Here is a 25,634-nt window from a genome sequence, read left to right as displayed (position 1 = left end):
CCCCCTTTTTATTAAGCTCCTCTACTCTATTTTGCCCTTGTTCTTTCTTTTGATTACTGTTCCTTGGCAAATACTGACTGCTTTCTTCCTTACTTGCCCATGTAGCTTTTCATTCAGCTACTAAAACATCTTCCACTTTTATCCTCCTGAGATAAGACTCTGAGACCCTCACCTAAAGTCGGATGTGCCTGACAGTAATATTTCTGGTTTATAATGTGTATCCCTTATATGAAAACTGTTAAAAAATTAATCTGATATGCTTTCCTAGCCATTAGCAGCCAATTCTTTTTAATGTGTGTGTATATATATAATAACCTAATAATTCCAACTTTAAAAAGTTCAGTGCTGCACACCAGAACTGTCCCCTTTGAGTTTGCTGGAAGAGAGTATAAAAACAGTAAATTCTTCCAGTTGTTGAATGTGTGTGTTTTTTTAAAAAATAAAAAGCCATCTTTTTGTGCTAAAAACTGGCCTGACTACAGACTGCTTACACCAGGGGTCAGCAAACTTTTTCAGCAGGAGGCCGGTCCACTGGCCTTCAGACCTTGGGGGGCGGGGCGGACTATGTTTTTTTTTGGGGGGGGGGAATGAACGAATTCCTATGCCCCACAAATAACCCAGAGATGCATTTTAAATAAAAGCACACATTCTATTCATGTAAAAACACCAGGCAGGCCCCACAAATAACCCAGCGATGCATTTTAATTAAAAGGACACATTCTACTCATGTACAAAAGTAATGAATGAATAGATACACTTTGTGAAACTTTTCACTGAAGTCTTTTGGTATACCTCTATTTTTCCCATAATTGGTGGGCAAATACTGTGCATTTTGCAACCCTCTTACAGATGCCAACCAGGCACTGAAGCCTCACAGGCCAGCAATTTGTCCCAGGTGAAGGACTGTGCATGGTACATTCAGTGGCAGTGATTGCACATTACAGAAAATCAATAGCTAGTGGGTTACTGTGAATGTGCAGAAGGCTTCCATTCTGGTCGTACCTGCTAGGCAGTGGGAGCCACAACCCTAATATCCTTACTTAGCACTATGTCCAGACCAAGAATTGAGATTGGTTTCACTCCAAACCAACCATAGTGTCAAGCCAAGGTTTGTTTGAGTTGAACAAACCATGCTTCCTAGTTTGGACGTACAGCAAAATTATAAATCTTAGTTGCTCATGCTAGTGGGGGAGCAAAACAGAAGCAATCTCTGCATTCATGGTCTACAGTTAAGTACATTTTACCTTAATATGTGTGATATTAACGCACTAACCATTTAAGCCAGAATAATGGTATTTTAGTCACTTTTGAACAAGTAACTGGCAGTGAGAGGATTTGGACTATTGATGAGTGAGTAACTAATTGATTGTTTAACTATCTATCAATTTTTATTGTATACTGTATATAGCCAAAGGCCTCTACAATGGACGACAGAGAATAAAAGGAATATTTCATCTAAAATCATTTACGTAACCTGTAGCAGTTTACAACATAAAAAGAAATTTACAACATTAAGACTTAAGATTGGAGTGCATTTACATAGCTGGAACAAGCTTCTTGGCTGCCAGTGCAAATTTGGCTACTTGGTGTGATAGTTTAACTAAGTGATGTTTGAGCTTCTCTTCTTCTCCTTTCTTTGTCTCTTAAAGCAACTCCTCATTTTTTAGCCTTTTCTCTTCAACTTCTTTCAAATCACTCCTAAAAACCCACCTTTTCCCATGAAGCCTTTGAGTTAACTCCCAAGCTCCCATGCCCACTCTAGCTAAGCTCAAGTACATTTAATGTAAACAATTGCATTTTCTTTCCCTGATTTCTTTTGCCTCCACTTCCTTCTCTTTTCTCTGATGTTTCTCCTGGCTCAAATTTTAGACTGTAAGCTCTTCTGGGTGGGAACCTTTCCTCTTGTGCTCAGGAAAGTGCCATATATGTTGATGGTGTGCTCTGTCTATCATGTGCTGCATTCTTTGAATTTTGTGTTTGTATTAAGCTGTGTGAGCCACCTTTCTTGGACAAAGGGTGGTGTATAGATTATATGTCATTTTCCAGACACCTAACTTTGGAGTTGAAGCTGTGCACAGTGGCTTCTGATACAACCCTGCATCTGCTCCCAGTGCAGATCAGAGATATTTTACCAGTTGGATTTCTGCCAACCTCTCTAAAACGGATGGTCAGTGAGAAGGCATTTCTCCACCAGTCTCCCAACACAGTGTCTGCCTCGGGGAGAGTAGTCTGTCTTGGAAAAGCTGGTGGCTAGAAAGTGAGCTGTGTGCCATGCCAGCTGCTCTGAAGCCAAAGCTCAGCTTGAGAGAGTTGTATTGCTTCCCAGCTTGACAGGAAGCCTAGTTGCACTGCATCCCAACTGAGCATCTGCTTTGGGAATGTTGGGGTTTGTGTATGTGTGTGTGTGAGTGAGAGAGAGAGAAACTATATTAAAAATACTTTTTTAAAAAATAGAAAAATAGCTGAGATGCTCGTGCAGATGTTATTAATCTGCATGCATCTTAATAAAAGGATGTGTGCACTCATGTTTCCTAAAACTAATGTGACCAAGTGACCAAGCCTGCGCAACATCTTGTTTTTTTGTTTGCTATGCCACTTTCAGAGCCTTAGGGAAAAGTTGAAGTAAACCTATTTATTTCCCTCTAAACTGGTTTCTAGTTCTAAAACCTATGGAGTTAACCAACTGATCCAATGAGAACAATATGGTGCAAGATTAATTTTTATAAAAAATAGTAAAGTTACCAGTAAAAATTGAACTTGCCTTTTTATTAGAAATGTTATATATTGACCTCTTGCTGTTTGTATTTCGCTTTTCGGAAACATTTCACTCCATAATCATATTGGCCCAAAATAAGATGTTTTGAATATTAATTAACTAAGATGCAGAAATCTGATTTCAAAATGGGATCAGAGCCAGGGCCGGCGCGTCCATTAAGGTGAACTAGGCAATTGCCTAGGGCGCCAAAATGGAGGGGGCGCTGGCCAGGCTTGGCCGGGGGGGGCGCATGACGGGCTAGCAGCAGCTTCTCCGCTGTAGCGGAGAGGTGCTGCTTGCCCCCTAGACTACCCCCCCGGCTCCCGCTAAAGCAGAAACCCTAGCACCGGTCCTGATCAGAGCTTAACTGACCATTAACTCCAGTTGTTGTAGGGTATATTTTCTAATGCAGAGAAAACTGTTGGGAAAGCTTAGCATGAGGCTCTTGTTTTCAGGGTTATAGGTTTGGGTTCCACATTGGACAAGATTCCTGCATAGCAGGGGCTTGTACTAAATGGGCCTTGTGGTCCCTTCCAACTCTACATTTCTGTGATTCTGTGTTTCCTTTAAATATCTAAAATTAATTGGCAGTATCAAACATATATGAAATGTAAATTTTCCTTTGTTTAGAGAATTGCTGAGGCTAGTTTTAGCAGGTTTCCTTCATATGCTCTTTGTCTTGAGTTTAATATCGATATCCTGTAATTGTTAATGGAGGACATCTGCGACACCATGTTAACTTTACTTCTAGTTTTTATTATGTTTTGATTTTTGCGGTTTGCTTTAATATTGTATTGGTATTTGAATTTTTAAAATGTGCACCACCCTAGAATTCATGTTTGGACACAGGTTTAGACATTTACAAAATTAAAAAAATAACTTTTAAATATGGAGGAAGGGGTTGGATTTATTTTTTAACCACCATTAGTCCATTTTAAATTTGCTGTAATTAAGATAAGTGTATTGTGGTTTCAATAAATATGAAGTAACTTGTTCATAGTGAAAATAGGATAGATTAATCAACCGTATGATAATCCCAAACCTCACTATTTACACAAGTGGAAAGGGATTATTTGCACATAGTGGGGGGGGGGGAGGTTCACATGGTGACACTTGCTTGTGTCTTATGGAATGCCTTTCCTGGAGGAGGACTTGAAGCAATATATTGCACATGTGGAAGCAACTTTGTGCAAATCTGTAACCAATATAATGTTCATAATATCTACATTAGTTGCAAATACTTGGTGTATCTTACGGTCACTTAAAAATATAAATGAAAAGTGTTTAATCCAGCACTAATATATTTTGAGTTGTTATAAGGCATATGTTGATCTAAGCTGTGTAGTGAGTTACAAGTCATCTATGGTGACAGTGTTTTCTTCTAGCTATTCCTGTTCTCTCATCCATAAAATCAGCATAAAATTGACTTAACATTGTCGGGTGTCTAGAAATCAGTCTTCCCAGGAAAAGTAAATTTGGTCTCAGTAGTTCTGAAGAGGAAGTACATAACTGCAGAATAGGATTATGCTTCCTCCTTCTTGTCAAGATGTAACCTCTTGCTTCTTGTCAACACCCTCCTTCCCTTCACTTAATCAATTTCCCAGTTCACAAAGAATTCTGAACAAAAGTTTTCATACCTGTCAACTCAGGGGGTAGGAGACTCACATTCAGGATTGTGGTGCTCGGTACACCAAAATACCCACCTCTTTTTGTGATGAAAAACTCCCCTCCTCCTTACTGTACCTTAAATGGAAATGATGGGAGCACTTCAGAAAGGAAGTGTGAAAATTAATTGATCCTTTGAATATTTGTTAGTGGCCAGTAAGACCTTTGAAGGGATGCAGAGTTAATATTATAATACCAAGTAACATGACAATATTTACTGGTTTTTATTTTGCGGAATGGATTAGAGCAAATGTGGACATTTTTCAAGCTTGTGTGATCTATTGTGTTTTATACATTCATATGGCAATTAACTGCTGCATGTGTGTTTTATTACTACCTAATAACATACCATAATTGCATACAACAGAGACTGAAGTAGTAGCAAATTTCAAAACAACAGTATCGGACAGAATTTTTAAAGTGTTGTGCAGGCTGAAGTTTAATTTACTTAACAACTTTTTAATCGCACGGAACATCCCTCAAAATGAAGTATTTGGGGGTTCTGCCAGATAAGAGTTCCAGGTACGTATCCTGCATGGGGTTAGGATTGAAAGAAAAACTTTGAAAAATGCTTCCCTTAAGCTATTCATTCATTTCTTTAGCCAATGCTGGTTTGCATAAAACCAAATGATTTTTGGATGTAACAGGTCACAAACTTCAACTGGTGAATGTGTAGTATCCTGTGATATTCTTAACCTGTAATTTTAAATTGTAATTGTGGAAAAAAGCTTGGTGAACTGCTTTATAAAACAGTGATATAGGCTTAAATTGTGACATTTGAAAAACATTTCACATTTTTTCTACTTTTAGTTCCCTTTTGCAAAAATGAATATTGGAATAACATCTTTAAAAGGCATTAAAACAGCCACAGAGTAAAAGGCAATGGAAAAAAAAACACACACCACAAAATAACCTTCTATTATTGTGTTAACAAATATGCATGGAGTTTCATAAATATGAAATTAAAAAAATATTTTGAATAATCCCATAAGTTTTGAGACACATTTTTTGTACCTGTCTGTGAGCCTGAAGCTACATTGACCCTCTTTAATATTAATGTACTCTACTCTAAGACTCTGTTCTTTTGTCTCTGATTAATGCTGTCTGTCAATTATTTACAGATCCTGTGGTTTTGTGGAAGTTCCCGGAGGACTTTGGAGACAAGGTTAGAAACATGAGATTGATCCCTTTAAAATGATGTAATAATAATAATAATAATAATAATAATAATATCAGAATAACCTGCCTTTCTACAGCTTTTTAAAGCTTTCTTATTCAATTGTAGAAAGGCAGATGGCTGGTGATAACAATAAAAGACTCTTCACCAGCTGATTTGATCATTAGAATGTGTTTGTGGCAGGAAGTATTGCACACTATGATAGTTGCTTTCATGGATTTATCACATTATTATTTTTAATCTGTGTGGATATTATGACCAAACGCCAGTGGTGGCATTTCTTCTTCTTCTGAAGTCATGAATATAGTTCCAGTGGAATAAATTTGGAAAATGATGATTGACACACAGCACTGAAATTGTCATCAGGCACACATCACCAATGATAATCTAAGAGGCTGCACAACTCTTAGTATCAGCACTGATGTTAACACGTTGGTTGTGTATATACTGTTGGTAGTATTTCAGTATTCATGAAAATGTTCTCTCATTCACCAGAGCTACTTTGACACTTGGGCATGTTAGCAGTTTTCAATAGGAGCTTAATGCTTGCAACAAACAGGTGGTTGTCTAAAACAGTGGTTTCATTAAAAACAACAACCGAGTCCTCTAAAAATTATGGGGTTTTTTTTGGATAGGCTTCTTCATTGAATGCATTTGGCTCTTTTCATTTTGATTTTATTGAATAATATACTTACTTCTTTCTGTGGTTCAGACAGATTTCTCAGTTTTGCTTTAAATAGTGCCAGATCCTTGGAGAAAAACACCATAAACAACAGTTTGAATTCTGTTTTGAATATAGGAACCTATATAAAAAGTATGTTGCCAAAGCAGTTTGCAGTTCAGCGTTTGTCAGAAAAATACTGGCCCTGAAATTCCGAACAAAATTGTCAGTTGTGCATGTGTGAAACTCATTCAGATCAATGATACTTCTATATGACAACACAGAGAACCCCAGTATATGTGTGTTGTTACTTGGCAACATGTTGCTCACACATTAATATGAACAGTTGCAATCTATTCCAGTAGTCAAGAGCTTTAGGTAGACTGCAAATACCATTTGAATGAATGAGACTTTTTGCCTGGGAGCAGCTGTGTTTTCGATTTCACTCTATCTCTCTTATTCAAATGTTACTATTGTAGGTGCCGTTGAGGTTGATTGTATTCAAGGCTTGTGTCCGTACAAAAAGCAAGTTTTATTAAGTCTGTCAGTTGTATTTTTATATGTGTGTGTTCTGTTAAATCCAGCCACAAATGTATAGAGTTGAATGGCATAGGAAAGGGTCAATGACAAGGGGAACTGTCCTTGTGATTGGGCTAAATGCCATAGTAGCAGTTTAATGTGTGGGAGGTGTAAACTTGTGTCCCTTTTCAGCCGTAAATCTTACTAGATAAATTATTAGAAGCCAACCTAATGAACATTTCGGTGCTGTTGGATAAACCAAGGTAAAGGCACGTAAGTATCATGTTCTGTTCTTTTGAGTGGAATAGGTGAGAAATCTAAACAAATGTGAAAAGCATTACCTCGATAAACTAGAGAAATGGGCTTTATGTAGCTTGCCACATATAGATGTTACTGAGAAAAAGATGCTGAATATGATGCTCTGGTTAAGCATTAACCAAGATAACTGTCAATGGCTTAGTTCATTTTTCACTTTAAACCATGCAGTAGCACCTTAAAGACCAACTACCAGTAAGTTTGTTTTTAGTATGAGCTTTTGTGTGCATGCAGACTTCTTCAGATACACCAGATCAATGATGCTTGTATCTGAAGAAGTGTGCATGCACACGAAAGCTCATACCAAGAACAAACTTAGTTGGTCTTTAAGGTGCTACTGGAAGGATTTTTTTGAAAAAAAAAAATTTGTTTCGACTACGGCAGACCAACACGGCTACCTACCTGTAACTGGAACTTTAAACTATGGTTAAACTAACGTGGTTTAAAGGTGAATTTACATCATACTGGTGCTGAAATTTCAAGTGCTTCACTCTTCCCCTGCTGCTGCTGCTACAATATAAATTCTGTTCTAGCTTAGAGTTACATCCCAATCTGAGTTTATTGTTTGTTTCTCCCCACATTGTAAGCTCTTTGGCATCAACAAGTATATTTAAAAGGAAATGTGTACAATTCATATATTCATTCATAATAACAAATCATGAATCTAGCTTTGAATGTCACTCTAAAGGTGATGCCTTAGCTTCTGGCAGCATGGCACCAGCAGGAACTGAGCAGATTCCCCTTTAAACCAAAGTTGGGCTTGATGATGGTTTGGCATACAAATCAGGTCAAAGTATAAGTGAATATTATGAATGAACTTTATGCAGCTTCTTTTAATTATAGTTGCTGAAATCAAAGACTTCCAGACCCCTCTGAAGACAAGTGTACCACAATGGCAACTTGTGTTTTAAGATTGCAGGAGGGTAGAATGATGCTTTACCTGTCAAACAGAATAAAGAAAGACTGTTACTGTCTCTCATGCCAGCTTTAGTTTTGTGTGTGTTTGTATTTTGGCTTACTATGGAACTTAAAAACAAATAAAGACAATTAAAAGGTTCAGAATTTTTGAAAGTATTAGCCCGTATAATTCTATTTTGAAATACGTGTTTAGTAATTCTGAAGATAATCAGTTTTTGTACTGAATATCTATAACCAAACTGGTGTGGTGATCTTTGGGATATCTGCAACATACACTGAAGAGCACAATTAAGCTATTTTTGCTTCATCCTTTGAATAGAATACATATAGACAATCCTGTATGCACGAAATCTTCAGTATAATTATGTGTGTGCACAGACACACTCACTTTTCCTTTCAACATTTGACATGACACTAGAACCATAAAGAGTTCTGCCTGGATAGCACTAGCACCTTCTTAACCACAGTTTCACTGTTTAGTTCACTACTGAACATACTGGATTTTAAAATTCATCTGTAAGAGCGGCCTCTTTCTTTCCTCCTCAGCTTGATTTTTTTTAATAAAAAAAATGCTCTTACAGTCTTGCAGCAGCAGTTGCTTTTTTCTGGGTTGGTACTTTAAAGCTTGCCAGAAGACACAGCACAGTCACCACCTCCCTTCCTTCCTTCCTTCCTTCCTTCCTTCTTCCTCTCCTCTGCAGAGGAAGAGAACTATAGGCATATTGAATCATTGTCTTGCAAGGCTCTGTATGTTTTCTTAGTGCTTTTAGGTACCTGTATGTGCAAGGCTGTTCCCTAGTGGTGATTCAGCATCATTTTGTTTCCACCCCTCTGTTTGCTCTTGCTCCTTGTTGCCTGAACTGATGTTGTATGACAAGTGAAGGCTGAACTTGGTTTGGCAGTTGAGGAGCCAAGTAGCACCTTTAGTAGGATGGCATTTGGCTCTGAGTTATCAGCTCCTATTTTGTAATTGCTGTTTTAAGACACAATAGGGTAAATGAAGACAACAATGTTGCAGACTGCCCTGGAGTCAGTATGAAGGCTAGCTCAGAACAACTAGGAAAAAATAGGTTTCACTTATCATAAATAAGATGGCCATTCAGTGTAAAAGGAGATGATAAATGGAGTGATTTTATTTTGGGCCTAGGGTCAAGTCCAGTAATAGTGCCAAATTGTCTGCTCCTTCCCTTTGCCTTCCTCCTCATGTTCTTGGCATTCACTGTTATGGTTTGCCCTAAACTTTCATTGTCTGCCAGATGAAAACTGGTCAGATTAGGGTGGCATTGTACACTACACTGAAGTGGGGAGAGAGAAAGTGCAAGTGAATTGTGTCTCCTTGAATAATAATACATAGGAACATAGGTGCCTTATACTGAGTTTGACCAATGACCCAACTCAGTATTGTCTATGCTGACCGGCAGTGATTTCCAGAGTTTCAGAGAGGAAGTTTCTCTTAGTCTTACCTGGAGATGTCAGGGATTGGACTTGGGACGTTCTCCTGCAGAACAAGATGTTCCATCACTCAGCTGCAGACCTTCTTTCTAGGAATGTGGAAGTTTGCTTGTGTTGAGACTGCAGACCATTCAAACATACAAGCACCCTTGAAGGCCCAAGTCAGCTTGTTCCAACTTGATGTCCCAAGCCTCATCGGCCTCAGCCTATGTGTTAGGGATAATAAGAGTTGTAGCCCAGCAACATCTGAAGGGCACCACTCTGGAGAAGCCTGAACTAAGTGGTGGAAAGCTAGGGTATAAATAAATTTAATAATATATAACTCTGAGACTTTGGAGGGGAAAGTTCAGAGGGGGAGAATCATCAAACCATAGAATCATAGAATCATAGTTGGAAGAGACCACAAGGGCCATCCAGTCCAACCCCCTGCCAAGCAGGAAACACCATCAAAGCATTCCTTACAGATGGCTGTCAAGCCTCCGCTTAAAGACATCCAAAGAAGGAGACTCTACCACACTCCTTGGCAGCAAATTCCACTGTTGAACAGCTCTTACTGTCAGGAAGTTCTTCCTAATGTTTAGGTGGAATCTTCTTTCTTGTAGTTTGAATCCATCGGTCCGTGTCCACTTCTCTGGAGCAGCAGAAAACAACCTTTCTCCCTCCTCTATATGACATCCTTTTATATATTTGAACATGGCTATCAGATCACCCCTTAACCTTCTCTTCTCCAGGCTAAACATACCCAGCTCCCTAAGCTGTTCCTCATAAGGCATCGTTTCCAGGCCTTTGACCATTTTGGTTTCCCTCCTCTGAACACATTCCGGCTTGTCAGTATCCTTCTTGAACTGTGGTGCCCAGAACTGAACACAGTATCCCAGGTGAGGTCTGACCAGAGCGGAATACAGTGGTACTATTACTTCCCATGATCTAGTTCATAAACAAACATTTTTATCACAATTACTTTGCTTGCCTGAATAATTTTAGTGATTTATTAAAGAATACAGGATGACAAAAATAATTAGCTTTGATCTAGCAGATTGTTCATGATGTCTGCACTGGACTTCAGCCTTTGATGTGGCAGAGCTGCCTCACCCTTAGATGGAGTGAGGTGACAGCAGATGTTGGTGCAGGTGGCAGTGGCAGATCCCTAGCCAGTGCTCTCAAGCCCATTGGCCACTCTCCTAGGTTGGAGGACAGAGCTGTGTATGTCACATGACCTGTCCTGCAGCCCCCAAGCTTGTCTGTGTCCTTCAGGTATAGGCCACTGTCCCATTGCCAGTGTTGAAGTAAGATTCAATTGCCTATCCAGGTGGCTTCAGTACATGGCAAGGGGGGGGGGGGGGCGGGGGCAGCATCTTGTCCTTTGCCTCAGGCCCCAAAATTTCTTGGTCCAGCCACATGTGTATAAAGGAATAAAGAAAGAAAGAGGTGGGAGTGAAGGAGAAATGTTGTTGCTTCCTGAAAAATGGGGTAATTGGAAAATGGGTTCTTTTCCTAGGGCATAACTCTAAACAACACAGCTTTCCTGGCTAAAACAGGACCACTGGAGGCTATAATATGCACATACAGCTATGATATGCACACAGAACTACACATTATGTTTTGTGATGTTGTCTGGGGACTGATATGGATTCCTGTATCTTTTCCATTGCTGGGATATAAGCAGTTTTAGAGGGTGATTTTCAGTGGGAAATGGTGCAAGGGGGAACTGGTTACATGCTGTTCTTTTGCTTCAAGTGCTGCCAGTAAACTGAATGTGGTCGTCTCCCCCCAGAAAAAAAGAATAATGGAACTGCATATAAGGTTTTCCCTCAGCGACTAGTACAAGTTATTTGATGCTTGCTATAATTTTATAGATGCACATAGAAAAAAACCAATTAATTGAAAAGCTTTCATTTAAAAGCAAATACAAATTGGGAAAGTTACGTTTAATGATGGAATCAACAGCACTGCACATGCCCAACATGGTTGTAAGACTAACAGACTGTACACCTTTAACTGTGAAAATGTTAGGAACATGCACATGCAACTTTAAATGTAAACCATTTCATCTTTTTCACCATGAAATTGCAGCTAATGGATTATTTCATTAGTTGATCCAAACCATTTTATGCACATGGTGAGTTTTGGCTCCTATTTTGGGAAGAAAACAGACATTTTGAAAACACAAGGGAGATCCCCTGACAATTGTGGTCTAAAGACTTGGAAGGACCTTTAATCTTCATCTTTCACCTCTGAGCAGACATTAATATCACTTGTACATGAAGGCTCTGTGTGCTTGCAAATAAATGTTTGATGATTTTAAAAGTTGACTTTCCTTGCATTTGGAAGGACAAATGGCAAGCCCAATATATATATATATATCATGGTTTTGTTTTATAGATTTTTTCCACTAGTTCTAAATTTTGCACTTGATCAGCATATGGTATAGCCAAGCCTCATCTCGACCAACTCTTTTGTTATCTTGTTATTGTTATAGGTCTTAATGACAGTTGTAAGCCACAGCTCTGGATGTAGGGGTTAGTCTACCCTGGGGAGAAGAGGGAGAAACAGCAGTGTGGATTATGGAAATATGAATTGATCTAAGAAGCAGCTCTCTTGTAATAGAATAGGGCTCAAAGAAAGACAGAGGAGAAGCTGGTGAAAAGACGATGGAATATGATGTGAAAATGATCATTTGAATGCTTTCCTTTTCATTCCCAGCTGCTGTGTTCTGGTGAAAAGGCATGCATTTGTATATCTTAAGGCTGGGTGAAAAAGGGCCAGATGAATAGAATTACTTGTTAGATATGTTTTCATTTTGAGCTGGATAAATTATGTGCATTTTAATAGACTGTATGCATATGTTACCCATTTTATCGTACAGCTGTAATATTAGAGATTATTTTGTTAAAAATGTTCTCATTTTTATCAAGTGTAACATTTAATTTAATATTGGACAGTCTTTCAGATACTGCATATTAACCAACAAAAAGTGAACGCTGAATTTGGCCTCTGTACATTGCCTTAAGCAGCAGTGTAATAAAAGTGCAAACATTTCATTGATGGTTATGTGTTCATCATTCCAGGAGTTGAACAAAATAATTATTGTTCAGCGTTAAAGCAGTATCTTTAGCAGAAACTCTTGCAGTATCTTTCTGAGTGGTGCGTCCAATAATGTTTGCTCTAATAAGCATATGAAGACTGTTTGACTGATTCTCCTATTCATGTCCAGTGCAGAAGGCAGCTCAATTACTCACCCATTACCACATTGCCAGTCTTTAGTGACCATTGTCAAACTTCTGCTCTTCCTTCCTTTCTAAAGTTTTGACCATGTGCATTGCCATTTTCTTGCATGCTTCTCTTGGTCAAGTTGCCTTCATGAGACAGAGAACGTTTTTCACAAACCTGTACCTTGCTTACTTGATTTATGGTGAAGATTCGCCATTGGAATTAGGTCCAGTAGAAATTATTGAGGTTATTGCAGAGTTTTCCTGTAACTATTTGCATTTTTTTAAAAAAAGAAGCGACTGCCAGAATAATTTCCTGAATAATAGGTTTTCTTTGGGGTAAACACAGCGAGAGGCTACCAAATCATGTTGCTAATCTGGCTCATTTTGGATGTGATGTGAAAAAACCTTGGGCTCATTCACGTTCCCCTGCTCTTTCCTCCTTAGGCAGGGCCAGGATGAGGAGATTGAATGCTTTCTCTTCTATTTTTACTTTACTATGCTTAGCCTTACCTATAGTAGGGAAACAAGCTGATTTCCAACCATGGTTTATGATTTTGACTTGTTTCCTTAAACTATAATTATGATTAAGTGCAATTTTGGGCTCAGATGTAACTAACTGAGTTAAAAATGAAAGTGAACACTTCCATTGTCCTCCTTGTGACCACATTAGAGGAGGAGAGCAGAAAGGGAAGTTCACAAGTACTGGTTCTGAAAAAGGGAAAAGGAATGATCATGGTTCACAGCCAATAAAAGGCAGTTGAGGACGCAGGGCAGGTCCATTGATGGATATAGTCTAAGAATAGGGGATATGGACTGGGAAAGTGTGTGGCCTAGGAAGAGCCCCAAGAGCCAAATAGAGTGGCCTAGAGGACTGTATTTTGTTCCCAAGGTTCCCCACCCCTGATTTAGCTTGAGTACAGAGGCAGTGGACATGATTATGTTTCTTCCTATACCATTTTCAATCAGTATCTGAAAATAGCTTTTGCCTTGGAGAATTTAGGATTCTATCTACAAATTGCAGTTTTTGTAATTACTGCCAGAATCCCTTTGAACAAGTCATAGCAACTGCACTTTGGCAATATTCATGCCAAGTGTGGTGTAATGGTTAGAGTGTTGGACTATGACCTGGGAGACCAGGGTTCGAATCCCCATTCAGCCATGAAGCTTACTGGATGACCTTGGGCCAGTCACCATCTCTCAGCCTAACCTACCTCACTGGGTTGCTGCGAGGATGAAATGGGGAGGAGAACACCACCTTGAGCTACTTGGGATAAAGAGGTGGTATATAAATGTAATAAACACAAACACAGAGATAAATGTTTGTGGAAGTAATGTGCTAATTATATTATGCATTTCCAGTTATCAGGGGTCATCCTCATGTTATGTTTCTGAAGTGGTTCTTAGAACTTAATATACCAAAACCCTGGCACAGTTCATAGATTATCAAGTAGTGGATGTGCACAGCTAAAATTATCATTTTGGGGGATCTGAACACAGTATTCAAAAGTATTGTTGTTGGACCTTCCTATCAACTATCTTGTGATTTCTGTTCTATGTTTCACACATTGAACAGATTATCTTTAAAACAAACAGGCCTGATAGCTGTGGTTATTCTTTACGCTGATCATATAAGTTCGGAGTGGATTCAGAATGAAAATTCAGAAGGGCTGGGATTCCAAAGCTGAATCCACTAAAACACTAATTTGTAGTATTCACAACTTCCATATGGTGTTTCTAAAGCCCTGCAAAATGCATGCATTTGTATATCTTAAGGCTGGGTGGAAAAGGTGTTAGATCCCCTTCTGTCTCCCTTCTCCGATTTTCATTGTAAAGAAATGATGGTGTCATTGGATAAATTATTCATTTTTCTTGCTGTAGCACCCAGTGCCCAACTAATTAGATACTGCACAAATATGACTCACACAAGAGTGGTTTTGAGTCTCGCTATGTTTGCCAACCACAGGGTATAATGGAATCTCTGACTATAACAGCTCTAGAATCAAGGTGTGTGCTCACTTTCTAGAGACTCTTTTTGCTCTGGACGTCTGTGGTGTAGCTCAGCAAATATTTCCGTCGAGGCATATTTCTTTGGAAGCAGGTTGAGCTACCATGTCTAGAATTCCGCCTTATTTTTATCTTAATTGTATGATCAGAAAACTTAAATCTGGCACTGGAAACCAGCATTAAGCAGATTTGTAAACAGTAGAACTACAGTGCTACATACTGGTAATTACTCTCTGACATTTGTAAATAAATGGAATAAGAGGCAGTAGATTGATTGTTACATCTTTTGCTTTCGATTTATCAGGAATATTTACCTAAAATTGTTTGCTTCTGTCCTGCATGCAGTTATTGTTTTGGTTTCAGAGGAACTTGTGTACCGGTAATTGTAACTACACAGCATCATAGCCAATGTGGTATTAGGGTTTGAAGAATGGATTTCATCTCAATACTTTTTGATTTTAACAATTATAAAATCTTATTTTAATAGATTGCATCCCAATATTCTAATCATACGTTGGATAAACATTAGTTGCACATTATTTTGGTAGAATTTACTCTAATCCAATGCAGAGATAATATGATTCAATTTCACATTTCTGTCTAGTTCTAAATGCTTGTTATTCAAGGTTATCTAGGTACCTGGGGAAAACAGACTCTGATAAACAGATTCAGGCTAATCAGGATTTTATCACTTAGGGCCAAACTACACATTATGATAGGCATTCTTGCTTTATTTATTTATTTATTTTAAAAAGCATGGTGAACATTGGCCACTAATTATTTTTTATAAAAATCAGTTGTATAGAGCCTGACCTAGCAAGAAGGAGGGAGTTCGCCCCTTTTCTCCTGCAGTGTTTTCCCACAGGAAACAGCCCCCTCAGCTGTTGTTTAGCTCTCAAAGTGCTATTTTTGATAATATAGGTCATAGTTAAGCGCAAAAAGCTATGAGGTAGGATTGTGTGTGTGTGTGTGTGTGTGTGTGTGTGAGAGAGAGAGAGAGAGAGAGAGAGAGACAGAAACAGAGACAGAGACAGAGACAGACAGACGGAGAGTGAGAAAAGAAAATGGTGCTGAGAGGAAAGGCTTCACCCTTCCTGCGCAACATGATTCTGATCTGGATTGTGGGAAAATTTAAGCAGTCAGCATACTTGTTAATGACTGTGCTTAACATAGCATGCAATTTTACGCTCAGTATCTCCCAGTCCTTGCTTTATAGATTCTTCATTGCTTTAAGCAAAAATATTAAAACAATCCTTACTTTGGTGTCTGGCTCCAATTACAAAGTTGTTCTGATTATATCTGTATTCCTGCTGGTCTACAGTTCATGTAGGCCACTTCCCGATGGGAATGGATGGATCTATTCAAGTCTGTTCCATTCCTTTTCTGCATGAGGATAGGACTGAGGTCTTCTTGTTCCATTATATGTGGATTTCCAACAGAAAATCCTTTAAAATCCACAGGCACAAACTTTTTTTTAAAATAGTACTTCTGAGGCATTTTGCATGCTGTATCAGTTCCTGTTAAATATTTGTTTGCCTTTGAAACTTTAAAAAATTCATAATACAGCTGCTCATAGCCTGGAGTGATTAGCACGCCCCCAGGAGTGATGGGACTTGATGACATTCTGTGGCACTCCATGGGAACTATATGGAAAAGATGGCTGCTCACATGTGAACAGTAAAGTGTTTATTAAGTGTTCATTCCGATTGGTTTGCAGAGAGGTTATATGGTATCATATCAAGCAGTTGTTATTCCACACACTGAAGTTCATTTTCCTGTCATTTTTCTTAATGCAGAGGCCCAGTTATGTTTATTGTGCAAGAGCCAAATGCACATTAATAGCACAGCCTCTTATGTTTTCTCAACTTCAGTGGCACTTACTCCAAGATAAGTGGGTATAGCATTGCAGCCTAAAGCTATGGAGTACCTTTGTGAAGCCATTGGGAGAGGTCCTTAGGAATGTTGGAGCATGACGCCATCAGCAAGTTGATGACACACAACTCTATTTCTTGATATTATCTGAACCAGGAGAGGCAGTGCAAGCACTGGACTGGTGCTGTAATGCTGTGGTGGACTGGGTGTGCTCTAATAAACTGAATTTGAACCCTGGGAAGACTGAGGCTCTGTTGGCAGGTGGTTCTTGTGTCCAGCAATCTAGCCAGTTGCCTATTCTGGACAGGGTTGTAACTCCCTCTAAAGAAGGAGTTATATAGCTTAGTGGTACTCCTGGATACATTTAGGGGGTCTCTGTGACTAGAAGTGCCTTTTACCAGATTTATCTGGTATGCCCGCTATGGACATAAGGTAAAAAGGTAAAGGACCCCTGGATGGTTAAGTCCAGTCAAAGGCTACTATAGGGTTGCGGCGCTCATCTTGCTTTCAGGCCGAGGCAGCTGGTGTTTGTCCACAGACAAGTTTTCCAGGTCATGTGGCCAGCATGACTAAAGCGCTACTGGTGCATGGAGGACCATGACAAGTGCCAGAGCGCACGGAAACGCCCTTTACCTTCCTGCCACAGTGGTACCTATTTATATGCTTGCACTGGCCTGCTTTCAAACTGCTAGGTTGGCAGGAGCTGGGACAGAATAACAGAAGCTCACCCCGTCATCGTGGGGATTCGAACCGCCGACCTTCCGATGAGCAAGCCCAAGAGGCTCAGTGGTTTAGACCACAGCGCCACCCGTGTCCTATGAGCATACCTGGATTGGGATTACTTGGCCTCTATAGTCTATGCACTGGTAATCTTGAGACTACATTAATGCAATGCACTCTGTGTGAAGCTGCCTTTGGGCCTGGTTCAGAAGCTCCAATGGCTAGATTGCTGATTGGGGCAGACAGTTGATAGCATGTGATACCTCTGCTGAAACATCTGCAGTGGCTATCCATACGCTACCAGGTCAGGTTCAACGTTCTTGTATTGCTATACAAAGCCTTGAACAACTTGGACACAGGGTACCTCAATAATCGCCCGAGTCCTTATATCCCAGCTTGTTCAATGAGATCATCTGGAGGAGTTCTGCTAGTCTCTCATGTTACAGAGGGCTGTTCTAAACTGTAAGTTAAGCATTTAGTGTTGTAGGTTCCATGCTGTGTGACATGCTTTCAGGGGAGTTTTGGCAGCCATCCTCCCTTCCGACTTCTCTTGAAGACCTTTTTTTGCTGACAGGCCTTTGTAGCTGTTTAATGTTTAATTTTTTTGATTAGCCACTTCAGTGATTTATCTATATTGTTTTTAAGGTTGTCTTATATTTTAATGTAGTACACCACCCAGGTATTTTAAGATATAGCAGCATAGAAATACTTCTATAAACATATATGCATGCATGCATAGAGTTCTCAAGGAACTGAAAAGTGGAATGGTGCAACCACATTTGGAGTACAGGCAACTCCCCATTTGTGTGTGACTGCATGCACAAACTGTGCCAGGAACCCAGAAATGGGGAGCACCCTGGAGAGGACATCTTTGGGCTCTGGGGAGGGTCTCCTCACAAACCAGAGGTGCAGTGGGGCCTTTTGAGGCTGATCAGCCTTCCTGCCCAACAGCTGACATGCGGGCTATTGCAGCAGCAACCGCTGCTTCCCAATGCGTCAGCTGAGCAAGCCCTGTTGTCTCCTCCCACTCTCCAGATTCTTCTATTCCGGGCATGCCTTTTTGGTTTTTTTTAAAAAAGACAAGTGCCAAGCTCCATAATATGTCCTGATAATTTGGGCAGTGGCATAAATTATAAATATTTAGAGTTATTTAAAATATGGTATTAGAGACTCTCAGTTTAAGAATGGCAAATAAAATGGTTTCTAATTCTTGACAGAACTGTAATGATAACAAGATTCCTCAATGTTTACTGTGATATTATACAGATGCTAAAAGTAAAAAAAGAGCTACCGGTATGTTGGTCCATGAGAAAAATTCAAAAACCATGATAGAGCTATACCGTTATTAAGCCAACCAAAATAAATCAAGACAGTATGCAAGCTTTTGTGTACTCCAGAATTCTTCATCAGGTTATTTGGTACGCAAAGTAAGGGGTGGGAAGGGAAAATCTTGGCTGATGGCGATGCCATGAGTCTCTATCTGGTGAGAGTCTTGAGACAGAATTTGAGAGGAGGTAGCAGGCATTCAAATGAGGCCCTTTAGGTGCTACGAAGGTATCAGGTTGCTTCAAGACCTATTGGGGACCAGAAGCATAGTAGTGGTTGATGCCCCATCCCCAGGAACCGAAAAACTGGCCTTACCCAAGCCAATCTTCATCCTTAGGTGAAACACAAGTTAAAGAGATCTTGTTTCCATCCTCTGGATACTTTTTTGGGGGTGAGGAAGGTTTAAAGAGGAAGGAATTATAGTTCTGGTTTTTTATTCTTGGCAGATGAAGGTTTCATGGCATTGTCTCCTTTCCAGTACAATAAATGCTCTTAAATGGGAAACAGCAATTTGCCGTTAAATATGTCACCACCAATTAATTAACCTAATTAATTAATTAACCTAATTAATTAATACCTGCACCAATTAACCTAATTAATTAATACCTGCACTTTATAATTGGCTAAAATTTATTTCCTGTGGCCTCCACTAAGCCATTGACTGTGTGATTGTTGCCAAACTTTGCACTTCCGTCACTGAGGCCTATGGGCAGGAGGTCTTGTGCTGTGCTGACAAAAAGCAGGAGACAGAGGCATTGGCAGGCAACATTGTTGGAAAGCTCAGTGAAAAGGTCCAGGAGATGGAGAACCCAAGGGGCAAAGAGAACAAGAAGGAAAGGCTGAAGGAAAAGAGACAAACTAGCAGAGTGCCAAGTAGTATAGGTCTCTGAGGATTGGAAGTGATGGTCTTCATACAAGATGTCTCACTTTTTATATCTCTTATCCAGGCCTGCCCCTTGATGACACTTCAATCCTGCTTGGCATGATATTTCTAAGTCAACTGTTTCAGTTATCCTTCCTCTCTGGTGGCACCTCCCTTGTCTGTGCTAGTGGCGCAGATGAGGAAGTGAACAGATGCATGCATGCATATATATATATATATATATATATATATATATATATATATATATATATATGGAACATTATCATCTAAAGAGACTTTACTTTAACTTGAAATTTCCCAGTTCAGTGGCATGTCAGTGAATTCAGACTGAACAGGAGGAGAACTGGATCTCTCCCCCCCCCCCCCCCCGCCCAGTAGGGTATTTTTAATCAGTATGGTCTTTGGGCTGCTTGGGTACTCTAGAGCATTTGTATTCTAGATTAGTAAAATTACTCCTTTTCCCTCAACAAAGGATGTTGCTTCAGTTTTGTGCCTTGGAGCTTATGCCATTCATCTAAGAACAAACAGAAATTCAATAAAATACATATTTCATTTTTGCAAGGGCAGCGTTCAGCATTTGTTTGATAACTAAATTGTGGACCATTTCTAACAACTGTTTCTAAATTTAAACCATTTCTAATGAGCAAAGTGGTAACTGATTGATCTGATAGCTTTGTTGCTGACGCATATCAGTAAGATTCCCAGTTGCTTGCACTATATACACAGATGCATTTATTTCTCTGATTTCCTGAACTGTACATATGATTCCTAGAGCATCCAGATGTGTCCAGGACATAGCCAAAAGGCATTATCCAGTAGACATCTTCCTTGTATACAGATATCTAGATAATATTTTTTCATTAGCAGAGAATGAACACTTCAGTCCATCTTTGTAGCCAGAGTGGCAGCAATTCTTTACAAATCTGTCAACTTGGTCTGTCTACCAGCCAAGGCACGCCTTAAGTGCAAGTTTAATGGCTTTTTATTCTTCGTAGAACAATGGCCTGTCATAGAAATAGTGTCAGTGCTATGCAAAATCAGCTTTAAGATGCATAGTAATACTTTCTAAATATATCATTATTTTTACATTGTGTAATGAATATTTTAAACCAACTGCACAGTAGGCATTTACAAGGCTTCTGGACAGCATGTTATTTTCATTCATTTAAAAATCTGAATAACACCTGTAATTAAGGGAGAAAACTGAACCCTGCAAGCTAGGTAGGTTTCCATCTATTGATCTGTGTAAACCTGGCTTACACTGTCAGGGGAGAAACAGTCAACTGCTGAGTTGCTTTGTCACTGACATAAGCTGAGAGGATTTTTCCTCCCTATACTGTTTATACACCAGTCTATAGACCTGCTGGCTGGTTGAATTTTAAAGAGTGCGGAGGTTTAAAGACTTGTCCCCTGAGGGATGATCCTGCCAGTTGGGAAGCGAGCTGAGGCTGTGCTTTGCAGACGTTTGTGTGTGTGTCTTTATATACGCATGCGCGCCAATTGAGGATAGGGGGAGGGATGGAAAACAGCAGTGGGAAAGTCTTGTAGTTCATCTGCCTCATACAGTGTTGCAGAGGAGACTGATACGTTTATCTATATCATCTATCTATATCTATCTATCTATCTATCTATCTATCTATCTATCTATCTATCTATCTATCTATCATCTCTATCATCTTCCTTCTCTGTGTGCTCATTTTGGATTGAGGAGCAGAAATATCAGGAATGTAATGAATTTTTGCAAATACAGATCCCCATCATCTGTGCTTACTAATCAATGTTGTTAAGAAATGAGGGCAGAGTATAGTTTCAGGTGCTCTGTTAACAGGAAACTATATTTAGCAGTGTGAAAGCCCAGCATATAAAAAACCTACCCTACAGAACACAGAAATGCTGCTCTACTGTGATAGTCCAAATCATCTGAGTAATTATTCAACACTGATTGTTGTTCTTGTTTTTAAAGGACCTGGGCATTAATTTGTATGTATATCTGTATTTAGAGATGAGCGCGCAACCCCAGAGTCGTCCACAACTGAACCTAACGGTCAGGGGTACTTTTACCTTTTTATTTAGATATTTTCCTACCCATATTGACCTAGTCCTAGGAGTGTCTTTAAAGTTTTCAGATGTCCTCATGTATTCCAATCTTCCATCCACACTTGGACCACATGTTACATGGGAATGCCTATTGCCAAGCTGTCTCAAAATACTGCCTTCCGTTCATGTCAGAAGTCTCTTGAGCAGGCAGTCTTGCAGGCAGTATGACAATCACTGATTTGTCATGTATGTGAAGTTGATATCTGAAATAAGGTGCAACTGTTCTGATGTGTAATTCTCTGACCTAGCCACTCCTTTCCTTAAAAAAAGCCTTTTACTCACAAGTTTCTTATCTCCAGATGTACTAAGGCCTAGATAAATTTTATTTAGCACTTGCTCATATTCATCCTTCCTATGTGTGCTTCTCCCCTTCTCTCTCTCAAAATTTAGATTGTAAGTTCCCAATGGCAGAATCCAGTTTCATTGTTTTGTTACTCTGCACAACGCAGTGCACACTGCTGGCATTGCTATGGTGTGCCACTAATGTTCTGTGTGATTTTCATTTTCTAGACTAAAAGTCAGCTGGCAACCCTACTGATGTTGTCTATTTGGGATAATAGTTTCCATTATTACTCTACTAATTTTTCCAGGCATCATGTAGTTTTTAAAACCAACATTGTTTCTATATTAACACACATTACTTGCTGCAAAACAACATCTTAAATAGAAAAGCGAAAAATAAGTTTACAATTCTTGTAAGATTATGGAGACATTAGGTTTATTTTCTTTTAAAATTAAGAGTGAATTGTGCTTGTGACCTTGTGCTGCTGCCGCTGCCCTAAAGGGTTAACTGTACAATTTATGCTTTGTACCCAGTGAAGAGTTCCAGCTTTTTAAAGCATTAGCTTATGAAACGCATATAGAGTTGTTTAGCTCTCAGTAAATTCAGTTTGCTGCCAACTTGGTTCCCCTTTCTCTGCTTGCATTTTAATTGAAACAACATTTGTATTTTTGAGCCAGGATCTGTCAGAAGTCCCTGTGGCTAGTCTGTAGTACAAGTAGCAGCAGACGTGGCCTACCCATATGGTACGGTGCTTCTTGTAAAATCCATATGGCCTTGTTGAAGGGAATCCCAGCGGGGATGTGAAGGGTGTTAATACCCTTCAGGCCAGGCCTTTTCCTCCTGGGGTTTCCATGGCATTGTCTTTGCAATCTGCCAAAGCACAAACTTAATTCCTTTTTAATAATCAATTATTTCAGTCCAGGAACGTGTGCTATAGTTATATTCTCCCCCAAGCCAAATATTGTTTATTTATTTATTATCTTAAAAACCCAAACAGTATTACAAGTAATTTTTAAGCACCTAACATTCTTTCTTCTGCATTTACAGGAAATACTCCAGAGTGTACCCAAATTCTGCTTTCCTTTTGACATTGCAAGGTATGTCATCTTTGCTTTTTTTAATAAGCAAAATTAATACTACCTGTACACAAATCTGTTTGTGCTGGAAAGTATGGTTCGTTTATTTTTGGGAGACTAAAAGTGATGTGTAGTAGCAATGTTTCAGAGACATTAAGAAGCAAAGTGCTTTTCCAACTGCAGTCTTCAGTTTATTATCTTGTCAGTGTCTTAGATTTTCAATTATGCCTTTAGGCTTTTAATGGAAAAAATGTATACTTTTGCTACTAATATATTGTATATCAGAATAGGCTTCTTATAACAACATGTGTTCTTTCAGTTTGCGCCAATTGAACTGGAAATGCATTGGTATAAAACATATAACAATATGCTTTTATGCTTTCTTGATGAAGGTGGCATTGTAGCCTAGTTCAATACTTGGATCGATACTTGCATATAATATTTTGTTCTGAGTAGGTATTAGAGAATCTTCAGAATAATTTCAGCACACTTTACCAGGAATCTTTCCTGCTTAAGCACTGTTGAACTGGAGTTGTATAAACATACAAGTCATCTGGGCTGTTGTGCCATGTCTATTCATTTCAGTGGCAGTGGTGCAGAAGAACTTATCGGAATGCATCTTGAAAATGTGCAAGCCCAGGTGTGCTCTGAGAGTTCGTTTTAAGAATATTGTATGGTTATAAATTTCTAATACCCTTACATTTGCTTAAAATATCCACTGTAGGGCTGCAACATTTAATCACTTGGCTGGAATAATTGATCACAAAGTGTCCTCACTTTATAGATTTTATAAAAACATGAATTATTTTGAATACAGGTAGTTACAAAAACCAGATGTGGCAGGTGCTATATTGAAAGTGTCATTGCTCCTTTACGCTCACGCCTCTTCTATAATGGTGCCTGTTGTGATGTGTGCTTGCTTATTTAAAAACAAAGTGTCCCCCCCCCCACTTAAAAACTGTTGTTTTTTCACATGGAAATCTCTGTAATTATAGTTGATTAAATTTCATGTGATTAGTAAGCTATGATTTCTTTAATCAGGTAACAGCCTTCCTGTATAGTATCATTCAATGGGCAGAATGCACCACAATTCTTTAATTCAGTTGAAAGAAACCATTGTATTTCTTTCTGATGGTGAATGCCCCTAACCACATGTTGTGCTTCAGTGCCAAGCAGAAATTTTAATCAGAATCGGTCATATTTAAACCCAACATTCTCTTAACTGCAATACACTGTTCTGCCACACATATTGTAGCCCAAATTGAATTTTGGGTGGATTCACAGGTCTCATCCCCCACCCCTAGTGCAAGCAGCAGGCATAACTTATCTACATATATATAAAAATGTAAAAGGTGGAAGTTTGTGACCGATCACCCTTCTCCGTAACCACTTGAGCGATTCCGTTGAAATTTGGACACAACGTTCCATGGCCGTATGGGAGTGTTTGTGCGTACTTACATTGTACAGATAGCACACCTTTCACCGGTAAAAACATGATTTTATGCAAAACAATATAGCGCCCTCCTGTGGACGTCAAAACCGCAGATGTCATCTCATTTCACCAGCACACCCCACCTACCCCAACCCTCCTCTTCTTCCCCCTCCTCCTCCTCCTCCTCCTATGTCACCACCACCCTCCCCCTACTCCTCCTCCTCCTACAAACCACCATAGTCGACACCCCCACCGCCTCCAACCTGCACCGCCTCCTCCAGAGCCAGGTCAGGTGTAAAAGCTGACTCAGTTGACTCCGCCACCACCTCGAGACCCAGGCCGGCCCCAAAAGCCGCCGCCGCCACCTCAAGAGCCAGGCCAGCCCCCAAACACGTACTCACTGACTCCCACGCCGCCTCGAGAGCCAGGCCGTCCCAAAAAGTCACCTCCGCTGCCGCCTCGAGAGCAAGCCCGGCTGGGAAAGCCGCCACCGCCTCCACAGCCAGTCCGCCCCAAAAGTTGTCTCCGCTGCCTCAAGAGGCACCCCAGCCCCAAAATCCATCTCCGACGTCTTTGCCCTCACCTCAAAAGCCAGGCTGGGCCCAAAAGCCGACTCCACTGCCACCTCGAGACCCAGGCCGAGCCCAAAAGCCACCTCCGACACTGGGAGGGGCCGCGTCCAGAACATTTCACACACTAAGCCACAGAAATGCGTGACTGGGTACAGCTAGTTTTGTATAGATTTGCATATTTGGTTACCTTGAGAATGATTCCAGATGTGTACAGATAGGAGGAGATTTGGAAGGCTTCCAGACATATATTGTTTTGTGACTTCAGCATACTGGACTGTTGCAGGCCTAAACTCTTGATAGTTTAACTGTGTTTAAACTACATGTCCTGGCAGAGCCGTCTTAAGGGGATCTGCCGCCCTGGCGCGGCTATCCCTCCGGCGCCCCCGCCATGCCGCCTCTCCGCCGCCTCCCTCCCGCGCTTGCCGCCCCTTCGGAGCGGGGTGGGCGAGCGGGGGATGAGGGGCGTGGCGCTGGAGCGGCGCGGGGCTCTGCGCGCCCTTCCAGCGCTTCCGGGACGGGAGGTGAGGGCGGCCGGCTCGCGCTCCCGCGCGCATCCGGATGGTGCGGCGTGGCTGGGCAGCTTGTGCTTCATCGGGTGGGCGGCCAGCTGCGCGCGGGAGCGCGAGCCGGCCGCCCTCGCCTCCCGTCCCGGAAGCGCTGGAAGGGCGCGCAGAGCTGTGCTCCTGTGCTCTGCT

The 25,634-nt window shown here is 40.3% G+C and overlaps 1 protein-coding gene across 3 annotated transcripts in view; it reads left to right on the top strand.

Moving 5' to 3' along the window:
- DENND1B (DENN domain containing 1B) overlaps positions 1–25,634 on the top strand; it is a 171,492-nt gene that overhangs the window by 39,453 nt on the left and 106,405 nt on the right. For all 3 annotated transcript variants that reach the window (XM_033151420.1, XM_033151419.1, XM_033151421.1), the window contains exons 3-4: positions 5,542–5,585; positions 22,907–22,956. In XM_033151420.1, the coding sequence (XP_033007311.1) occupies positions 5,542–5,585; positions 22,907–22,956 (94 nt within the window). The remainder of the gene's footprint in view (positions 1–5,541; positions 5,586–22,906; positions 22,957–25,634) is intronic.

This window comes from Lacerta agilis, chromosome 6 (assembly GCF_009819535.1).
Source record: "Lacerta agilis isolate rLacAgi1 chromosome 6, rLacAgi1.pri, whole genome shotgun sequence".
NCBI classification, from domain to species: Eukaryota; Metazoa; Chordata; class Lepidosauria; order Squamata; family Lacertidae; genus Lacerta; species Lacerta agilis.
Note: the sequence above shows the minus strand (reverse complement) of the source record. Positions and strands in the feature narration are given on the sequence as shown.